At 36.9% G+C, this 21,305-nt stretch overlaps 1 protein-coding gene across 1 annotated transcript; it reads right to left on the bottom strand.

Moving 5' to 3' along the window:
* Positions 1–21: 21 nt before the first annotated feature.
* Positions 22–3,723, bottom strand: LOC132056594 (dihydrodipicolinate reductase-like protein CRR1, chloroplastic). Its single transcript, XM_059448872.1, has 9 exons — positions 3,377–3,723; positions 2,983–3,057; positions 2,826–2,891; positions 2,622–2,717; positions 2,305–2,421; positions 910–1,002; positions 572–673; positions 387–473; positions 22–304 (listed from the first exon to the last, which is right to left on the bottom strand). The coding sequence occupies exons 1-9, from the start codon at positions 3,707–3,709 to the stop codon at positions 272–274; spliced, it is 1,002 nt and encodes a 333-aa protein (XP_059304855.1). The 5' UTR covers positions 3,710–3,723; the 3' UTR covers positions 22–271.
* Between the last annotated feature and the right edge of the window lie 17,582 nt (positions 3,724–21,305).

Below are 21,305 nucleotides of genomic sequence, written 5' to 3' on the forward strand. Positions count from 1 at the left end.
TATTCAGTTAAGTTTGAAATTTTTTGACTTATTCAGTTAAGTTTGAAATTTTTTTCTTTTAGGCGGCATGGGAAAAAATATATTCGCAGATTTTATAAGCTGTTTAATAAGTTGCTTTATTGTGATCCGACATTTTTGTGACATTCTTTTGACGGCACCATTTTGAGAATTCCTCTCTTGGCTGCATCATTCATATGTCTCCTTTCATTGTACTCTTTACAAGATATCTCAGTGTTGCCTACAGTCCCTTTAGCCTCTTAGCGTCTGCTTCTTATAAAAACTTCTCCAAGCCATAAACCAGGTTCTGCCAAGTGAAAATAAAGAGTGTTGTGTAGTCTGTAAAATCGATGCTGAAATATGTTAAGAAATGGTTAATCAATAGGTACCTTGAGGCGAACAACTTTCCTAATGGCCAGAATCAAGCCTGGCATGAGACATTGCGCATCTGTGATGTCATGTTTTAGTGTGTAAACCTGATGAACAACAGTCATAGATGAGATTCTCATAATACAAGGGGGATCCATGATAACTGTCTACCATAGCGAACCGAGAGTACAGTTCAGAAGCTCACCTCTCCTGGCTTTGAGAAGTAAACTGTTGTACTAGACGGGAGCCCTGGTAGAACCAAGCTGTGAACACGTACTCCATCTTCCCCAAGAACTTGACCCCTTGCCTTGCAGAACAGAAGATAAAGCAGCCAAATATCAGAATGTTCCTGAAGTTAAGAAATTGCCTAATCCATAGATCCAATTACTCCAAAGTTCTGGTGGGTTATAAAATGTTTTCATGTTATTTGGTTTGGCTTATTTTGAAGGAGTTACCAGTTCATACATCTTTATGTTCAACTACAAGCTTGAAAACTATGAATTGCATGTAGAAATAGCTTCGGTAATATTTGTTGCATCTTACTGGATTATCGGTAGAAATATCATCTCTATTATACAGCTGACCCAAATTGGAAAGGTTGTTAGCAATTTGTACTGCATCCTGGGTTGGAAAATCCTGCAACCAGCAATAATTTTATTACTTCTGACCAATGATTTTGGTAATTCAAATGACAGATTTTTTTTAATCGTATAACAACTCTGATTAAAATGCAAGAAATGCTCAGCAGACTAATATATAATATCACTGACATAATGGACGAGAATATTTACACTAGTGATCAGTGAAGTTCTCTGGAATGCATCAGTTGAATCCCTAGTCGCTTTCTTTGGATAAAGAAGGCGAAATAAATTAGCTTTAACTTATCTAGAGAATCAAAAGATTAGAGACTTATTGTATTTAGGCTCTTCGAAAGAGGTATTGGGAACACATGCCAATCTAGGATTTCAAGAACATGGTGCACTAGCAAATAAAGGGAGAAAAAAGAAATGCATTAAGTCGGGATTGATCCTTGAACTTCTAGGTAAATAAATTAACGTTCAACCAAGTGCACCACCAAGTGTTTTATAGCATGGGTTTCAAAGGTAATACTAGATATATTTTAAGAATTATATACATAATATATCGAATAATCGGGTGATCATGGGTTCACATGACTTTTTATTACACCGAAATTTGCCCGTGATTGGGAAAGTAGAAATAGTACCTGCTGGCCACTTTTTGGCCTTGTAAAAAATTCTATGGAGTTTCACATGTCAAATTTAAAACTCTACAATAGTGACTGCTTTCCAATTATAGAGATTAAAAAGTGATTATTCGTGAATTTTACTCATTTGAAAAAGAATAAATTAAAAAGAAGATTCGTGTCCAAAGGTATAGAGACGACGACCGTGTCATCTTGTTTGATTGAGATTTTAAGATCACAATAAATTCTACAGTAGTAGTGGTTATCTAATTGAGCGACAAAGGCTGTATCCAGCTAGGTTATGGCCCCAGCTTTACTATCATCATTATTTTAATCGGAAAGAAGGATTTAAAAGACATTACAACATATTAGATGGTGTTAGGTCTTGGCTTGGGTCCCTTCTTCTGTTGAATTTAATGGAATTCCCCTCAAGATTAATAAGTTATGTGTTGTGCTGAATTTATTTTGTTGTCCCTACGGAAAAAGATCTTGTTGAATCAAAGTTTCAGTCATTCATGTATAGAAGTAAACATGACCCATTTTTAAATGTTTTATACCTTTTTATAACTACCTATGTGTAATCAGTAATGTAATAGTCAACAGAAAAAATTTATACACATTTTTTTTAAATTGAGAGTGCCAAGTAACATGCGTGCAAAACTCAATCAATATTGTCCAGATAAACGAAAATACGTGAAAAGCACATAAGAGGTGTGTCACAGGGTAATACTTACCAGTGGATTAGCTCTAGACTCAACAATTTCAACATTGTTGAAGTGAAAAGAAGCTGAAATTGCTGCTTGCTGTAGAAGTATAGATCCTATTGAAAGAGTTGGTGCAACCAAGCAACCCTGAAACATGTGCCTTTTAAGTACAGCCAAAATTGTTTCAAGTGTTTCTCATGTAAAACGATGAACAAATGAATTTTGTGAATTGTAAATTACTAAAGTAGCAGGCTAGGATGTCCAAAAACTAGTATAGGACATTGTTTGAAAATATGGTCATATGATGAATTGTGTAAATTTGTAAATCTCTCACCCTGCACCCTCACCGTGGTGGCCTTCTCGCATAACATAGATAAAGCCATGATAGTATCTTGCTTAATTCTGGGCACGTAAACTACACTATTCATCCCAAATGCTGTTGCCTGCAACACAATATCGAATGATTATGTTTAAAAAATATACTTCCAATAGGACCACCTTCTTGAATTGCCTTTGATCAAATAAGTGATACATTAGTAATAAAAATGGACCTGTTTGACATTGTCATAAACTGTGGAAGGGTCAGTGAAATCAATGACTACCCCAGTTGCCTTTGACTGTAATAATTGGATTTCACATAGTCAGAAATCAGAAATTCGACCAGAACTAAAGCAATATTGGGTCAATTCAAGAACATAGTTTTATTACCTGAGATATTGAACCCAAGACCATGGTAAGGTCGTTTATTATCGGTATCTCTAGAGGCTCTTCCATGTCACAAACCTGAAGTTAATAGTCAGCAAGCAAGAAAATGAATTCCACTCACAAAGAAAAGATCTATAAAATTTAGAAGTGAATAGTGGAATTAATTAAAAGGAGGCCTTGGAGTAACCGGTAAAGTTGTTGCCATGTGATCAGGATATCACGGGTTCAAGCCGAAGAAATAGTCTTTTGCAGAAACGCAGGGTAAGACTGCGTACAATAGGCCCTTGTGGTCCGGCCTGAACCCCACGCATAGAGGAAGCTTAATGCACCAATTTTTTTTTTTTTTTTTTTTTTGAATTTTTTGAATTTTTATAGTGGAAGTAATTGAGGAATGTACCTGCCCAATATCTTGTCCAACAAAATTAGAATCAACAGCACCAGCCACTTCCATTCCTCTAGCTTTAGTAACAGCAATTACGGCTGCTCTACCTATTTCCTTTGCTGCTCCATTTATGATTACCTTCAGATTGTTTTGAGATGATGAGCAACAGATGAATGACTTTGTCTTTATCACTTTCTTATAATTAATAAAGTATGTGGATTGAAATTGGCAGCTCAAGGCCGCCATGGATGTATAGAAGGTACAGACTTTTATTTTTGGTCTCTTAGCTAACTCTGTACCTATTGGTCTTAAATTTGTGATAAAAGATAAGGTTTTTCTGCCTTTCATAATGTCCTTGTTGGGACGTGCACATGTTGGTGCATGCTTGGGATTTTGTTTCTATATAAACAATTTACACTAAAGCCATATTGCTTTATCACAATTATATCGAAGTGTTCAAGTTTTGTGTAAATCTGATTCCAATTGCACTCGCAACTAGGCACCTTTCTGGGCCAAAATGATAAAAGATACATGTGAGAAGCGACATTTAGTGGAATACGAAATTGATCTCTGATTATTTTCTTTCTCCTTAGATTTATGTTATTACATGTGTTTCTTGTACTTCGATTATCATATGATTTTGTGATAGTTATAGTATTGTCCCCCTTTTGTTTCTCGTATTTTGAAATTACTTCTTTATTTATGTTATTTCTTTTTTCAGACTGTTTTGGTTTACTTTTCTTTGAGTTTAGGGTCTATTGGAAATAATCTATTTGCCTTCCAATTACTTCTTAATTTATGTTATTTCTTTTTTCTGACTGTTTTACTTTACTTTTCTTTAAGTCTAGGGTCTATTGGAAATAACCTATTTGCCTTCCAAGGTAGGGGTAAGGTTTGCATACATTCTATCCTCTCCAGACTCAACTTGTGGAATTACACTGGGTAGGTTGTTATTGTTATCTATAATTACATTCCCCATTACACAAGTTGTAGTGTCTTTTGAGTCAAAAAGGTGCTTCTCCAAACTTATTTTAGCTTTATTTTTCATTTCCAAAGTTTTCTTTAGTTAGCTTTTGGCCATAGATTCTCAATTTTTTTTGAAAAACTTGATTTGAGTGAAGTTTTTCAAGTTTTGAAAATGTGTTTGACCATAATTTTCCAAAACATATTTCACTTTTTATTTTGGAAAACATGAAACATTACTTATACCCATAAGTTCTAAAAACTATTAAGAATGCCCAATCATACAAAACATACATACTTGCTAACCCAAATTATGCAGAGCATGGTGTTTTAATAACAAATGCTAATAACACATTTACCAGCTACTACAATTCAAATTACAATACAAAGATCCATCCGTGCAAGAAAAAAAAACCAGTAGTAACTAGCTATTTTTTAATATAATCTTCCCACATTGTACGAACAATCTTCACTATATAGAAGAGACTGCTTTAATTAAGGAAATATGGTAGATACGGCTTTAATGGAGGAACATGGTAGATAGAATTAGATGGGTCATAAATAGATGAGTTTTTTTTTTTTTTTTTTTTTTTTTTTTGGTAAATAAATTTTATATTACCAAAGTAAGCATTTTAGTACAAGAAATCAAACTGAGCACTGGACAACTGCGCCCCAGTGCTTCAGTACCTCTTACCACCTATACCTATAGCATTCACAAGCACAACAACACCAAACTCACCACATGATGCAGATACCTAACAACTATACAGGATAGAAATTATGATTATCCAACCATCTTGCAACCTTCGCTGCTTTGTATCCTCTAAGGTGGACTGCTCTCACTATCTCTTTGACTATGTTGTCTACTGTCTGATGCTCCTCTTTGAACACTCTCTTGTTTCTCTCAGTCCACAGGTGGTACACCACTGCTGCAAAAACCATTCTATACACATCTGCTATGGCCCCTTTTCCTTTTGCAAACCTACTGGCCCATGGTACTTCAACATCCCAGCAACTTGGAGGTCTGTTGATAATTTGCCACCTTAGCATTTTGCCCCATACTTGTGCAGAGAATGGACAAGTAAAGAATAAATGGGAGTGACTCTTGTTAGCTTGATCACACAAAGGGCATCCAGTGCTTGTTGTAATTCCCACTTCACAAATCTGTCTCTAGTATAAAGTTTAGATTGCACAGCTAACCTTAGAATGAAGATCCATTTGGGTAATCCAATATTGTTACAAGTCAATCTTCTCCACCCAACCTTGGGAAACACCCTCTCAATTTCAGATACATAGTATTGATAGTAAACTGCTGCATTTGTTGTATTTCATCCCTGCTATATCCAGCTTCCTCTGCATGTATTTTGGCCTTCAATATCTTTTGCACGATCCAAGATGCTTGTTTAAGGGTATCTTTAAACAAGTCTCTGTTTTTCCCATAGCAGCTGTGAATCTACCTTACCCACAGTTTATCCTTCTTATGACTGAGACTCCAAAGAAGTTTGACAATAGCAGCTCTGTTCCATATTTTAATATCCAACACATTAAGACCACCTGCTGTTTCTGGTTGGCAAACTCTCTCCCAGGAGAGGAGAGTTTTTTTTTGATAACTCTGCACCTCCTGTCCACAAAAAACTTCTGCATGTTGCTTCAATAATCTTCACCACTTTCTTTGGCAGCACAAAGATATGAGCCCAGAACACTTGGATGGAGAACAACACAGATTTAACCAACTGAGCTCTACCTGCATAGGAAAGAAACTTAGTTGTCCAAGACTTGATCCTACCCAGGATTTTGTCTATTAGGGGCTTACATGGTGCTTACATGGTGCACAATGGAAACTCTCTTTGTGCTAAGGGGTACCCCTAGATATCTAAAGGGCAATTCTCCTCTACTGAAGCCCAGAATTCCAAATATTTCCTCCTCCACTTCTCTAGCAATCCCACAACAGTACACAGAACTCTTTGCAGGATTGGCAATGAGGCCAGAGACTTGGGAAAAATTCAGGAATTGGTTATAAAGCAACTGAACAGAACTTGTATCCCCTCTGCAGAAAAGTAAGAGGTCATCTGCAAAGGCTAGTTGCACTATGTTTAGTTTGGCACACTTAGGGTGGAAGTTGAAATCTGGAACATACTGCAGCTGTTTTAATAACCTGCTCAGATACTCCATTGACAACACAAACAGGAAAGGGGACATAGGATCCCCTTGCCTTAGTCCTTTCTTAGCATTAAATGGTTGATATGGCTTTCCATTTAGGATGATGGAATATGATACAGTTTTCACACAGCTCATAATCCATCCCACAAACACACCAGGAAAGTTCAGTCCATGCAAAACTTGTTCAAGGAATGGCCACCTGAATCATAAGCCTTTTGCATATCTATTTTGAGCATTCACCTAGGGGACATCCCTTTTCTCCCATACCCCTTCACTAGCTCATGACTGAGAATTATATTATCAGTGATTACTCTTCCAGGCACAAACCCTGCCTGGCTATCATCCACTAAACTATCCATTACTCCTTGCATTCTCTTAGTCAATACTTTAGAAATTAGCTTGTATAGAATAGTACAACAAGATATTGGTCTAAATTCTTTAATGGAGGAAGGGTTTTGTACCTTGGGAATCAGGGTAACAGTGGTACAATTGACAGCTTTGAACATCTGGGAGTCTTGAAAGAATTGTAGTACTGCATCACATACTTCCTCTCCAATGATTGGCCAAGTGCTTTTGAAAAAGCATGCATTAAACCCATCACACACCGGAGCTTTCAAATTAGAGATATCTTTTAGAGATAAATGCACCTCTTCTTTAGTGACTGGGCCTATTAATTGCACTTGTTTCTCTCTATGGAGGATTTTCCCAGATGCCATCACACTGGGGTCCGTTGCAGGCACCTGGGCAGCACAAGTCCCCATTAAGCTTTTGTAGAATCCAATTGCTTCCTCTTCTATGTCCTTTTCTGATGTAAGAACCTCTCCTGTAGTTGTCACTAGCCTAGTAATGTGATTTTGTGCTAACCTGCTTTTAATGCTAGCATGAAAGTATGCAGAGTTTGTATCACCTAGTTTCAACCATTGCATTCTTGATTTCTATCTGAGGATACTCTCTTCAACCAATACCCATTTCTCCAACTCTTGTTTTAATACCCTATCTTGGTCAAACAGCCCTGGATCATGAAATGTCACTCTGAGTTTCTCCTGAATGACCTGTAACTGCTGTCTGGTATCTTGGATCCTATTTTTGACTTTGGAGAACTCTTTATTATTCAAGTTCTTCATTGCCTCTTTCATACCTTTAAGCTTATTCCATATGTTTTCCAAGCTAGTGCCATATGCAGGCTTTACCCAATTCTCTTGGACAATCTTCAAGAAATCAGTGTGCTTACATAAGTGATTCAAAAATCTAAATGGTGAAGTTCCTTTTTTTGGGGCATTACCAATTGAAACACTCAGCATAGCATGATCAGAGAACTGAGGGTCCTTCACCTCTACTTCAAACTGGAGCCATAGATTCATCTATGCTGGATTAACCAGAGCCCTGTCAATCCTGCTATTGACATGTGAGTTAGTCCAAGTGTAGAACCTACCAGTAGATTTCATAGTTGTGAGTCCAGTATTGTCCAGCACCTCAACAAAGTCATTGATCTCTGCATCCTGAACCTGGCTGCCTCCCAACCTATCCTCTCCACTCAATACTGCATTAAAGTCACCCATTATGAGCCACGGATTCTGGATAGTTGCTTCCATGTTCATTAAGGCTTGCCATAGTGGTTTCCTGTCTGCTATGGTGTGTAGGCCATAAATAGCTGTGAACTCAATCAATTTAGCAGTAGGAATATCTCTCAATACATAGTGTATGAATTGGTTATGTGTAAATAGCACTGTGACATCCACTTTGCTAGAATCCCATGCTAACCAAATCCTACCTCTATTAGTATGATCATAGTTATCATGCCATCTCCAAGTTAGAAGTACTTGCTTCATGATTTTTGGTGCCTACTATTTTGCTACTCTATGCTCTAAGATAGCTACGACTACAATACCCTCTTTATTCATTACTCTACGAAACTCCTTGTGCTTGAAAAGCTTATTAAATCCCCTTACATTCCAAGTGGCTATGATCATTGAGATGATGTTGGTATGTCAGGGCCCTCCCTCCCTCTTCCTGTATTACTCTGACCAGCTTCTTGATTATTTATAGCAACTTGAAACACTTCTTTGGAAAGTATTTTCTTTCAGTGGGGTAAAACCATTAGCAGTTTCTACTATTTGCTCTTGAATTATTCCTACTCCTTTACTTGCTTCTTTACCTCTAACCGTTTGCCATCCAGCATCTACACTGTCTTCTGGTACTTCTGCAGGAATTGGTTGTTATATATTTTGGGATTGTCCTTCCTTTTGCTGCCAAGCATGAGTATCCTTCTTATCATCCCTTTTTCTAGCTTGTTTCTCCACTCTTGGCCTTGGTGGTTTTTGAGGTTGCTTTTGTTTTGGTTCTTGGCACACATGACCAATTTGGCTGCATGAGGGGCAAAATTGAGGCCACCATTCATATCTGACATACTGCTCAAATAGTTTGCCACAAGCATCCATCACCTTCACACTCTCAGGGGGTGGTCTAGTCACATCCATCTCAACCAACACCGGAGCGTAAGATATTCTCTGCCTTCTAGAAGTACACTCATCTGCGCATAGGGGAACCCCCAAGTTGCGAGCAATCTGCTCAGGGAATTAGGGCTCCAGCAATTCAATGGTAAACTAGGAAACAACACCCATATGGGAATAGTTTTCAGGATCTCATCTTTAAAATTGAAAGTAGCACTCCAAGGCTTGACAATAACAGGCTTTCTATTTATTAGATGAGGTCCCGACACTAATATCTTATCCTTATCGTTACAGTATTCTGAAGTTGGATAACAAAATACCTATCCTCGTGGTAGAAGATATTAGGTTTATATCCCAAAGTCCACTGATTCATAAACCTATACACTGCCCCAATAGTGGGGGAATCACCTACAACATATAGGATCAAAGCATTTCTCCATTGTGCTGTTTCCTTTTCAATCTCCACTTTTTCTAACTGAGCAATTTTCACTTCATCCTTAATAATCGGAGCAATAAATTGAAAATTTTTCCCTTTAGAAGCCATTATGTTACCTGTAAACAGCTTTGTCCAGCTTCTCTCCGCTGTAGGTGGTGGTGCTTGCATCTCTGGGACCTCAATTTCCTGCACCGAGAGATTGGGGGGGGGGGGGGGGGGTTAATTCTAATCGCCGATTGGTGCCAGAGCTAGTCTGACCTTTCGATTCCACTGGTTATGGTGTTGCTTTCTTTGGCGGCGCAGTTTCCTTAGCCCACTTGTCCGTATCTGAGCTCGGCGGGATAACAGTAAACCCTAACCTCACCATTTCTGCCTTGGCTAGGGCTAGAACTTTCGCCTCCAGTTCCTTATTCATGATACCCTTGTTCGCAGTGTTGTGTTCCGAATTAGTGTTGTTCCCTTTGACTAGCTGAAGATCAGTGAGTTGTGTGTCTTTCCGTGGTCGACCCCGGCCTTTGGCCATGCCGGCGATGGCGTACGTCGGTTGCACCACTAACGTGCACCAAAAAGCCTTAGCGTGCGCCAAGAGAAAAAGCCTTAGCCCTAATATTTATAAAATACAAAAGTTTGAGGTAGTTTTTAAAAGTTTTGAAAATGCCAAAACATAGACCTTAGCTCAAAAACAGGTTTGAGCCATAATTTGAGAATTTGAAGATTTGGTTTCAAATTCTGTCAAAATTTTATGGCCAAAACAAAGATTTGAAAATAAATTTTCAAAATATGCTCCCAAAATCTATGGCCAAACGGGAGCTAGACTTGGCTTAAAGATATCTAAATTTAAATATATATTTAGATTATTTAGGTAATATCCCTAAATTTAAATACTGAATAACCTTTTTTTTTGGCTAAATATGTAAATAGTCCTTTAAAGTTGGCACCAACCTAATGAACATTTTAACTTTGCAAATGATCAAGCCGACACCTATACCTGACAGAGGTGTATCTCATAGAAACCCTGATCCAGCAAACCTCACGGTGAAATCACGGATGACGTGTCAAATGGATAAATTCGCAAATGACACATGTATTTTCTTAGGAATGGTATAATTATCTATACTTTTTTCCTAACCCCTGCTCCTTCCCAAATGTGTTCCTCCTAAGGCTCCACCTCGATCACCTCTTCACCTTTGCTGCTTCCCTCCCCTACCCGCCACAGAATACCCTACATACCATGCACCATTTGTGTATCCCTTGACAAAAAACAAAGAAAAACCTTGAAACCACCATTCTCTTCCGCAAACAATAACAACCATTCTCATCATATAAAAAAATCATCCTTTTGTGTACTATTTTTTAATGTCAATTTATGTTAGAGAAATGCAAGTTTATGGTTTAATCCGTTGCTGCTTTCTAGAGCAAAAAATTAATCTCTTTTTTATTTTTTATTTTTTTGGGGGTTATCAACACTACTAGAAGCATATGTTTTTCCCATCGACATTTAGTTGGACGTTTGTGTTATAAAACATAATTTTTCTCACCTCATTCCCACCGAACTAGCTCACAGAGAAAACACATTATGGAAAACAGGTTCATATTAAAATCTTTGGGAAACTTCCTATTTCCGTGTGAAAACACGATTATTTAAGCTTTTCCCACCAACATAATTCAATGAGAATAGCCACTAAATATTTTTCAGTGAAAAAATAATGATTTTTTAGTAGTGCTAGTTTTTATGGGTCAAATAAGTGTGTCGGCCAAGTTAATAAATTAATATTTGGTTAAATTTTTGTTTAGCTCCTGTAAAAATTTTGTGAGTTTGATATTTTTAGGATCCTTTAATGGTGAATGAAAAATTAGAGACGAACAAGTGTGAGGAAGAGGTGAAAATGGGGTCCATGTATCTCTATTTATAACCCAAAAAAAAAAAGTTCAAAATTAAATTTAAAGGATTCACGTGTTCAAATTTGGGCGAAAGACAGACATTTTGTCATGTCAGTGTGAGAGATCATACAAAATATATATACATGTACTAAATAGAGGTGTTTACCTGATCATCGGCAAAGTTAAGGTGTCTGCCTAACCGTTGATGTCAACTTTAAGAGACTGCTATGTATTTGACCTAATTTTGTTGACATGTGAATATGTATACTTTAATTTTTTTATTAAAAATTAATAAATATAAAATTCAAATAAAATATAATTAGATATACTTGCAACAAATAGTAAAGAAAACTTAATTTGTATCATGTTGTTTGTAGGATCAAGGGTCATATTTGTGTGCCTGTGTCTTGACTCGGTTGATCATGGAGGAAAGCCATTGTTTGAGATATTTAAAATTATTTATTTGATAAAGAACTCTTTAACAACCAGTGACTATTGCAACTGGTGGAACTAGAGGTTAATAGTGATGGTTGTGATGTAATGGTGTTGGAGGAGGTTGACAGTGGCGGTTATGCAATGGTGGATGGTAGGGTATGCGGTTGTGTGGTGGTCAATAGAGATTGAGGTGGTTGGGGTGGTGGGCTGGTGATAGATGTGGTGGTACTGCCTAACAATTGAGGCGGTTGGTAGTAATAGCTAGCGGGCACAGTTGTGTGATGGAAGATGCAGGGCCGGGTTTGGGGCAAAGCGACTAAAGCCCAAGGTTTAGGCCCCTAAACTTATGGGACCCCATTTTTACTACTAAGATTCTATTTTTTTTTTTGGAAAAAATACAAAATAATTTTAAGTGTGAAAAGTTCATTTTTCCATCTAAAATTTGTTCTTGAGATTTTTATTATGTAGGTATATATTATTTTTTAATTATTTATTAGAATTTTTAAATATGTCAACTGAAAATTATGAATCCGGTTATATATTTAAAGTAAAAAAATTATACTAAGGGATTGTTAAAAAAAAGAGACTTGACTCGTTTCCAAATGTTTAAATTGCTAATGAAATAATATTAACAATTCCTTTAACTATTGCCTTACCGGAAATAGTTTTTTCAAAATTAAATTGATTAAATTTTTCTTAAAATCAATAATGTCTCAAGAGATATATTAGCGATCCACTGAAAAACAGTTATGAAGAGATCAATTATAAAACAATTATTTATAATTTTGCATTTCAAAAATTTAGAAAAATAGACTACAAATAAATAATACGTGGTATGAAGTTCATTTTTTTTTTTAAAGAAAAAAATTCAAGGCCTCTAGTTGAAGTTTGGATTTGGGCCACGAATAGTCTTGAGCCGCCCTTGAGAAGGTGGTGGTAAAGGTGGTTGGTAATGGTGATTTGTTCACCTCGAGGTTGATGGTACCGATAGGTCACAAGGGTTGTTTGTGCGGTGGTAGTTGAGGGTTGAGGTAATTGGGGATAATGGTGTAGTAGAGTGATAATTGTGTGGTGGTAGTAGATAAAATAGTGCTAAATATTACATTCATGAACTCTTTAAATTAGTATCGTCTTAATAATTTTAGACTTAGGCACATTTGTTTTTATCGAGATTAAAACGTTTGAATTTGAATATATATATATATATATAACTGAATATTAACTTGCGTATTAAGATTACCTAAATTTATATACACGTATAAATATTAAGATATTGTATTAAGATCTAAATACTAAATAGTTAATTAAGACTGTTCATTTAATTCTCAACATCCGAATGTGTTAAAATTAGTAAATATAAAATTTAAATTAAATACTAATTGATCTAATATCATATCAAAAAGCATTTAAAATAGGTGGTCGTGGCGATGACTAACAATGATCGTTGTTGATGGTAATTGGGGTGATGGTTAATGGGGTTGGCTGATAGTGGTGATTGTGACCTGATAGTAGCTAGTGGTGATTGTGACTGACAGTAGCGGTCTGTGATTGATGGTGCCAGTTGGTGGTGGTGGTTGATAATTGTACTCGATGATAGTACGTAATAGCTAATGAATGTGATGATGACTGATCGCGGCGATTTGCTATATATAGTGGTGATTGATGGTGATGATTATCGCTATAATCATCGACGGTTTTGTACGAAATAGTGGTTGGTGCTGATGATTGAACATGTTGGCTATTGGTGGTGACAACTGAGTGTGGTGATTAACCGTGATGATAGCGGTATCTGGGTATAAATTGTGGTGGGTGGTGGGTAATAGTAGTTGATAATGGTGTGCAGTGATTATGACAACATCAACTAACTAGTGGTGAAAGTAGACAGTACTGGGTTCAAACCTTCTTTGTAGAAATTCTTGAATGGATAGCATCTCAATGATGTTAAGACATTGTAAATTTTAATTTCATATCTATTTAGACTCATTAGGTGGTGGTACAGTAAAAAAGTGTACTTAATGATAAATTATTTGTTAGTGTTATGATTTTAATGATAACAAATTATTGTGTAGGTACTATACTCAAAGGCTCAATCAAGCCCAGTGGACAGAAAAGCCCAATAGACAAAAGAAGGTTCAGTCGGCTGAAAAGGAGTACAAGCCCAAGTCGGCTGCATAAGGAAAGAACTTCCAGGCATGAAGAAAATAAGCTCTTGCTTATTTTTGGAACAAGGATCAAAGTTTATTCAAGGATCAAAGTTTATTCAAGCAATCAAATCGACACAATTATGGAAATTCAAGTACTAAATCAAATTGGCATATACAAGGAAACAAGTACCATTCAAACAAGGCAAATGATGCATAAGGAAAGCAGCAGCTATACAACATTGACTATGCATCAAGAATGTGTAAGGAAACAAGTATCGTCTAAATAAGGGTGATGACAAAGAAGGGAAGAAACGTTACAACATTAATTAGCTCTTGCTTTATTCTGGGAAATTAGGATCCTCAATATTCCTAATTTACAAGGATCAATTCTCTTGGGTTGACATCTCTGCTGGAAAAGAGTCTAACGGCTAGTCACTTGAAGACTATCTATTCAAGACTCTAGAGACGAAGAAAAAAACATACTTTGGTCTCATACTCTCAAGTTCTTTACTTTACTTTTCACAAACATTGTACTCCTGAGTGATATAGTGTAAACAAAAGAAAGGAGAGATATAGTATAGTTTGTGAGGTATTGTATAAAAAAGATTACGAGTGTTTGAGTGTAGACGTAGGAGCTCCATTCAAACAAATCATTGTACCAATCCACTTACAAAGAGCTGCAGAGAACACCTTTGCAACCCAAGGGGACTGGACTAGGATTCGCATTGAATCTGAACCAGTATAAAATACTTGGTGTCATTTACTTTTTGCACTTTTATTACTGCATTACTTTATAGTCGACTAAGGTTCCAAGTTAGTCGACTGTCTGAGCGAAAAAGTTACAATTCACCCTTCATTGCTTAACAGCAAGTGAGAAAAGATCAAATGGCTGCATATCAAATCCCTGGAGCAATTTTACAAGATGGGCACTCCATAACGAGACCACCCTACTTCAATGGTGAACACTACTGCCATTGGAAAGAAAGGTTCAAGATCTTTGTGCAATCAACAGACTATCAAGCATGGATCGTGATCAAGAAAGGACCTAAATCTATTCCAAATGTGGATGCAAAGGATACTAATACAAAGATTGATCTGGAGTCACATGATGTGACTAAAGAACAACAGGAGACTCTATCAACAAATGCTAGAGCAATTGCTTTGTTGTACTGTGCAGTCAGCGGAGAAGAGTATGCCAAAATATCAAACCGCGAGACTGCAAAACAAATGTGGGATAAACTTGAAGTCACATCTGAAGGAACATCAAAAGTAAGAGAAACCAAAATTGATGCTCTAAGGCATGATTATGAAGCTTTTTGCATGAAGGATGATGAGAACATTGAATCAATGTTCACCAGATTCACAAAGAAAAAATCATTGGTGAACTTAAATCTCTTGGAGTGACTTACACCAATTCTCAACAGGTGAGAAAACTTGTCAGAAGTCTACCCAAGACTTGGGAAACCAAGGCGATTGTTTTAGAAGATGGAAATCTGGACAATTTTACATATGACGAACTAAGAGGAAATCTGATGGCTTTTGAAAAGAATCATATTCAAAGATATCAAAAGGATGAAAAGAAGAAAATAGTTGCTTTCAAATCTCAGGCTGAAGAATCTGATGATGAGTTTAAGGAAGAAGAAGTGGCCATGATTTCTAGGCATGTGATTGAAGCCATGAGAAGATCGAGAAACAATAGAAAAGGAAATTCAAATTTCAGAAAAGGTAAAACCTCCGCTGTTCAAAGAAATGATGGAAAATGCTACGAATGTGGAAAATATGGTCACATTGCATCTGAATGCCCTGATGCAAAGAGGAAACCATCGAAAAACTATCAAAAACAACGAGCATTCAGTAGTTGGAGTGAAGATGAAGTCTCTGAAGATGATAAGGAAGGAATGGAGAACATTTGCTTCATGGCAATTGGCGAAACTAGAGAGGTAAGACCGTATCATTGTTCTAACTGTAGTGAAACTCAAGAATTGCTTGATCAAACACTTTAGGACTTAAATAGAGTGTTTAATGAATATAAGAAGCTTAAGAGAGAAAGAAGGGACTGGGAACTTAAACTAGAAGTAGTTGAAATAGAAAGGGATCTTCTTCAAGAAGAAGTTGAGGACTTGAAACTGCAGCTTAATGGTAAGTCCACCAGTCATAGCTTAGTTAGATCTAACCAATCGACTCGTAACAACAAGTCTTCTGGGAAAAGACCTATTTGTAATAGTAATACCTCTGAAAAATCTAAGGGTGTGTCAACCAATTATGAGGAGACAGATCAGTCAAATAGAAGTTTTCAAACTACTGAAAGGAAGTCTCCAAGAAACTTTCATAAGTCGACTACTCAGTCATTCTCTGAAAAACACTTTTCTCAAAAATGTTTTTGCTGTGGAAAAACGGGTCATAAATATCTTCAATGTAGATTTTGTTACACACCTTCTCCAGGTTGGATATGGAAGCCCAAGACTAATCATCAAACCACTAACTCTCAAGGACCCAAGGAAGCTTGGGTACCTAAAAGAAAGTAACTACCTTGTTTTGCAGGAACACCACAAGAAGAAATCAAAAGGGAAATGGTATCTAGATAGTGCGTGTTCCAGTCACATGACAGGCGACAAAAGCTTGTTCAAATCAGTCACAGACTTTGATGGAGGACTGGTTACTTTTGGTGACAACTCAACAGGAACAGTAATTGGTACATGAACTATTTCTTTTAATAATTCTTGTGTTATCTCTAATGTCTATCTTGTTGAAGGACTCAAATATAACCTCTTAAGTATCAGTCAGCTATGTGATTCTGATTTAAAGGTAAGATTAAAAAAGACTGGCTGTGTTATAGAAGACAAAATTGGAAAAGAAATTCTTCCTGGCAGCAGAACAAGAAATGTGTATGTGCTTGACTCTATTAAAAGTCTAGCTGGACACATTTGTTTGGCTTCAATGGGAGAAGATCCTTGGGTTTGGCACAAGAGAATTAGACATGCTAGCACGCGGCTAATTGAAAAATTAGCCAAACACGATTTGGTCTTAGGCCTGCCTAAGATAAATTATTCAAAAGATCATATTTGCGATGCTTGTCAGAAAGGTAAGCAAACAGGAAATTCTTTTAATTCCAAAGATATTGTATCCACTTCTAAACCATTGCAGCTTCTATATATGGACCTTGTTGGTCCTACTAGAACTGCTAGCATTGGAGGAAAGAGGTATGCTTTCGTTATCGTTGATGATTTCTCTCATTTTACCTGGGTTGTATTTCTTGCTCATAAGGATGATACTCTAAAGAATTTTAAGTTTTTCTGTGAGAAAATTCAGTGTGACAAAGGATACTACATTACTTCCATAAGGAGTGATCATGGAGGAGAATTTGAAAACAAGGCTTTTGAGGAGTTCTGCAATGAACAAGGTTACGCTCATAATTTTTCCTCACCAAGATCTCCTCAGCAAAATGGTGTCGTTGAAAGAAAGAACAGAACCTTACAAGACATGGCTGGAACAATGATATTAGAACACAATCTGCCACATCACTTTTGGGCAGAAGCTGTAAGCACAGCATGTCATGTATTGAACAGGTGTCTGATTCGACCCATTCTACAGAAAACCCCGTATGAGCTATGGAATGGTAAGAAACCCAATATTAGTTATTTTCACTCATTTGGGTGCAAATGTTTTGTGCACAATAATGGAAAGGACAACATTGGTAAGTTTGATCCTAGAAGTGATGAAAGTATTTTTGTTGGCTACTCTAATAATAGTAGATCCTATAGAATTTTTAATAAACACACTAAATCTATTGAAGAATCTGTTCATGTTATTTTTGATGATACTAATCGTTTGATTGAGAAAGAAAGAATTGCAGATGAAGATGTTTGCCAGCCTTCAGTCACTATGACTACTCCTTCAACTGATCAAAATCTCTCTTTAAGAGAAACTACCTCTGCTGATGAGTCGACCAATCTTACAATTGGACCTATTCCAAACGAATGGAGGAGTGAGCCTGATTATCCTAAGAAGTTTGTCATTGGAGAAATAAATGAAGGAATGAAGACTCGAGCTTCTTGTAAAAATAATGCAACTTTGGCTCTTATATCTCAACTCGATCCAAAAAAAAGTAGATGAGGCTTTAAAGGATGATCATTGGATAAAAGTGATGAAAGAAGAACTGGATCAGTTTGAAAAGAATAGAGTATGGAATTTAGTTCCCAGGCCTGAAAAAAGTTCAGTAATAGGAACTAAATGGGTTTTCAAAAACAAGTTAAATGAAGCAGGCGAAGTTGTGAGAAACAAAGCACGACTGGTTGCCCAAGGCTACTCACAATAGGAAGGAGTCAACTATGATGAAACATTTGCTCCTGTTGCACGGTTAGAATCTATTTGAATTCTGCTTGCTTATGGTGCCTTTAAAGGCTTTAAACTATTTCAAATGAATGTTAAAAGTGCTTTCTTAAATGGATTCATTGAAGAAGAGGTCTTTATAAAACAGCCACCTGGTTTTGAAAATCCCAAATTCCCATATCATGTGTTCAAACTAAGGTGCCGTTTGGCCATAAATACCAAAAACAAATTCACTTTTTTTTTGGAATTTTTGAAGTTGGAGTTGGAGTTGGAGTTGTATTTGGCCATAGTTTTTGAAATTGTAGTTTTTGGTGAAATGTAATTGTAAAAAAGTGAAAAAAGTGAATTTTTTTTAAAAAATGAGTTTTTTGAGTTTTTGGTACACCGGAATACAACTTCAAGTTGTATTCGGAATATTTATCGCCAAATGCCCAAAAGTGAAAAAAAATTCCGAAAAAAAGTGAATAATTTTTATGGCCACATGGCACCTAAGTAAGGCGTTATATGTGTCACGACCCGACTAGGGCCATGACAGGTACCCGGGGCTAACCACCGAGCACCACCCATTCTATTACTTATCCTACCTTCATTCATATTTCTTATCATTCATAATCATAGAAAACGACTTTCATTTAAAACATACTTACTTTATATACATAAGCCCTTCGGCTATCAAAATAATATATATATACATGCATATACATGAAAGACTGTGAGACCATACTACCCACACGTGCGTATCTACGAGCCTCTACTAGAGTACTAGACATATGGACGGGACAGGACCCCGTCGTGCCCAAAATATATGTGCACAAAATACTGTCTCAAAATAGCACCTCCGGAATAAAGGAGTGCTCTCAGTCAGCTAACAGCTTCTACGAACCTGGGTCGTCTCCCTGTCTACCTGTGGGCATGAACACAACGTCCAAAGGAAACGGACGTCAGTACGAACATTGTACCGAGTATGTAAGGCATCAACAATAATAATGTATAACAGAAACATAAGGGATAGCAGAAGATAAATGAACTGTTCGTTTCTCATAATACCTTTTTAAACATTCGCCATACGTAATTACCCCTTTACTTCCTCTAGAGGTACACTTATTACATCCATACATCCATACGCTTACATATGCAATAGTTATAATGCAGTACAACCACGTACCCGGCCATATAGGCTCGGTATTATCCGTACTCGGCCCTCTCGGGACTCGATAATATCCGTACTCGGCCCTTCCGGGCTCGATAATGTCCGTACTCGGCCCTTCCGGGCTCGATACATACATACACACATATACATACAAATCCATAAAAGAAATCAACATCATTTTTAACATTATTATACGTCGCATAGGCATACCGTGACCCTAGCATAACTAATCGTGACCTCGTCATCATCTTACATTCACCACAACACATACATATACATATCATAGTATCGTACCTGTTTATACACATTTAAACATTATCCGTATTCGGCCACGTAGTGGCTCGACAGTATCCGCATTCGGCCACGGAGTGGCTCGACGTGATATCGCATACATGTCTTCCGTACCCGGCCATGAAGAGGCTCGGTATATCTCTTATTATCACATATATCTCATAAGCTTATCATGACTTTCCATAAACATGTATTTAAATTAAGGAAAATCTATTAAAAATAATATCATTTCCATGGCGTGAACTTCATAAGATATACCGTACACTTATCATTGTTATTCATCACATATGCATATACATCATCATATCAATCATACATCGTCATAGACTCGTCATTATTAATCGTCTCGTAAGCATATCATGGCACTATCATAATTGCTCATCATAATTCATCATTATGCACGCATGGGACTCATGGATGACTATACTTTATCGGGGTGACGTAAGGTCGTGAACCCCCGATTTCCTTATGGAATTATCACATAAGGTGAGTGCATACAATAATCAACATCAATGAACTATGGATAGCTTCATTAGCTTTATAGAAACATCATGTCATAGACTATAGCATCTCTCAGACTTAGCTTGTCATCATCAATATCGTACTCATTGCATACTTCTTATCTCATATAGCTTATTCGTGAACAAGGACTTAGAGTTTTCTCGAGGATAGGAAATTTATAAAGAAGGAGGAAATTCATACCATAAGATTCATGCCTTAGAAAGAAAGGACTAGCCTCACATACCTTTGTCGTCTAACTAATTGATTGCTCGCTCGTTCTCCTTTAATGAACTCGTTTATACCTTCAATGAAATCCGTATCGGCATTAGCTAGGCAATCATAAGAATGTACTTACTAAAACTAAATAAATTTGGGCAGCGCTTCCTTTGTTTATACTACTTTCCGCCATATTCCGTATCGTCTCCCAACATTCATAACATCAACCACAATTTCACAACAACGACCGTCATTCGTTTACATTATCCGCATTTCACAATTTCACTCCAATTCTCCATAACGATGACCAAGGTCCATTATCACGTTCTTTCATATCCAATACTTATTCCATGTTCTAAGTATTATTTATAACCTATTTATAATCTCAACATAACCATTTTCATGATTCATTTCAACTACTACCCAATAATGACACTATTCACCCATTTATGACCCATTTTCTATACTCTTCTACAATCCCAGTGTTTCAACTTATTAACACTTCAAACATCATGAAAATACCATAAAAATTAACTTAGATAATGAAGAAATAAGCCTTGAGTGGAAGTATTCCTTTAGCACCAAAACCCTATTTCAACTTTCTTGAGATTTCTTGAGTTGGATGACTTTAGTGAGGTTTCCTTCACTTGATTCACTTCAATTCTTGTTGTTGATCCTTGATTCCCTTTGTTTTCTTGTGGATGAAATATATGGAAGGTTCTAGAGGTCTTGAGGAGTTGAAGAAAAGTGTGGAAATGAAATAAATGAAATGGGAGCATCATTATATAATTGAACCAAGTTCAGCCCGTCGGGAGTTCCACGGACTGTTCCACGGTCCGTGGAACCAAGTGTTGTCCGTGAAACTGGTCGTGGTTCATGACCAGCCAACTATCTTCTCTGCTGGTAGTTCCACGGACCCATCCACGGTCCGTGGAATATTATATGGGCCGTGGAACATGGTCGTGGAACTCACAGTTTCGCCGAAGTT

This window comes from Lycium ferocissimum, chromosome 5 (assembly GCF_029784015.1).
Source record: "Lycium ferocissimum isolate CSIRO_LF1 chromosome 5, AGI_CSIRO_Lferr_CH_V1, whole genome shotgun sequence".
Lineage (NCBI taxonomy): Eukaryota > Viridiplantae > Streptophyta > Magnoliopsida > Solanales > Solanaceae > Lycium > Lycium ferocissimum.

What these genes read in the sequence shown, in the direction of transcription:
- LOC132056594 (XM_059448872.1), bottom strand. Translation starts at nt 3,709, where the DNA reads ATGAAAGGCAGAAAAACCTTATCTTTTATCACAAATTTAAGACCAATA. An exon ending in TATGCGAGAAGGCCACCACG is followed by an intron (nt 2,422 to 2,621) that starts GTGAGGGTGCAG and finishes CACATGTTTCAG; the next exon opens with GGTTGCTTGGTTGCACCAAC. An exon ending in AGTCTAGAGCTAATCCACTG is followed by an intron (nt 1,003 to 2,304) that starts GTAAGTATTACC and finishes TGCTGGTTGCAG; the next exon opens with GATTTTCCAACCCAGGATGC.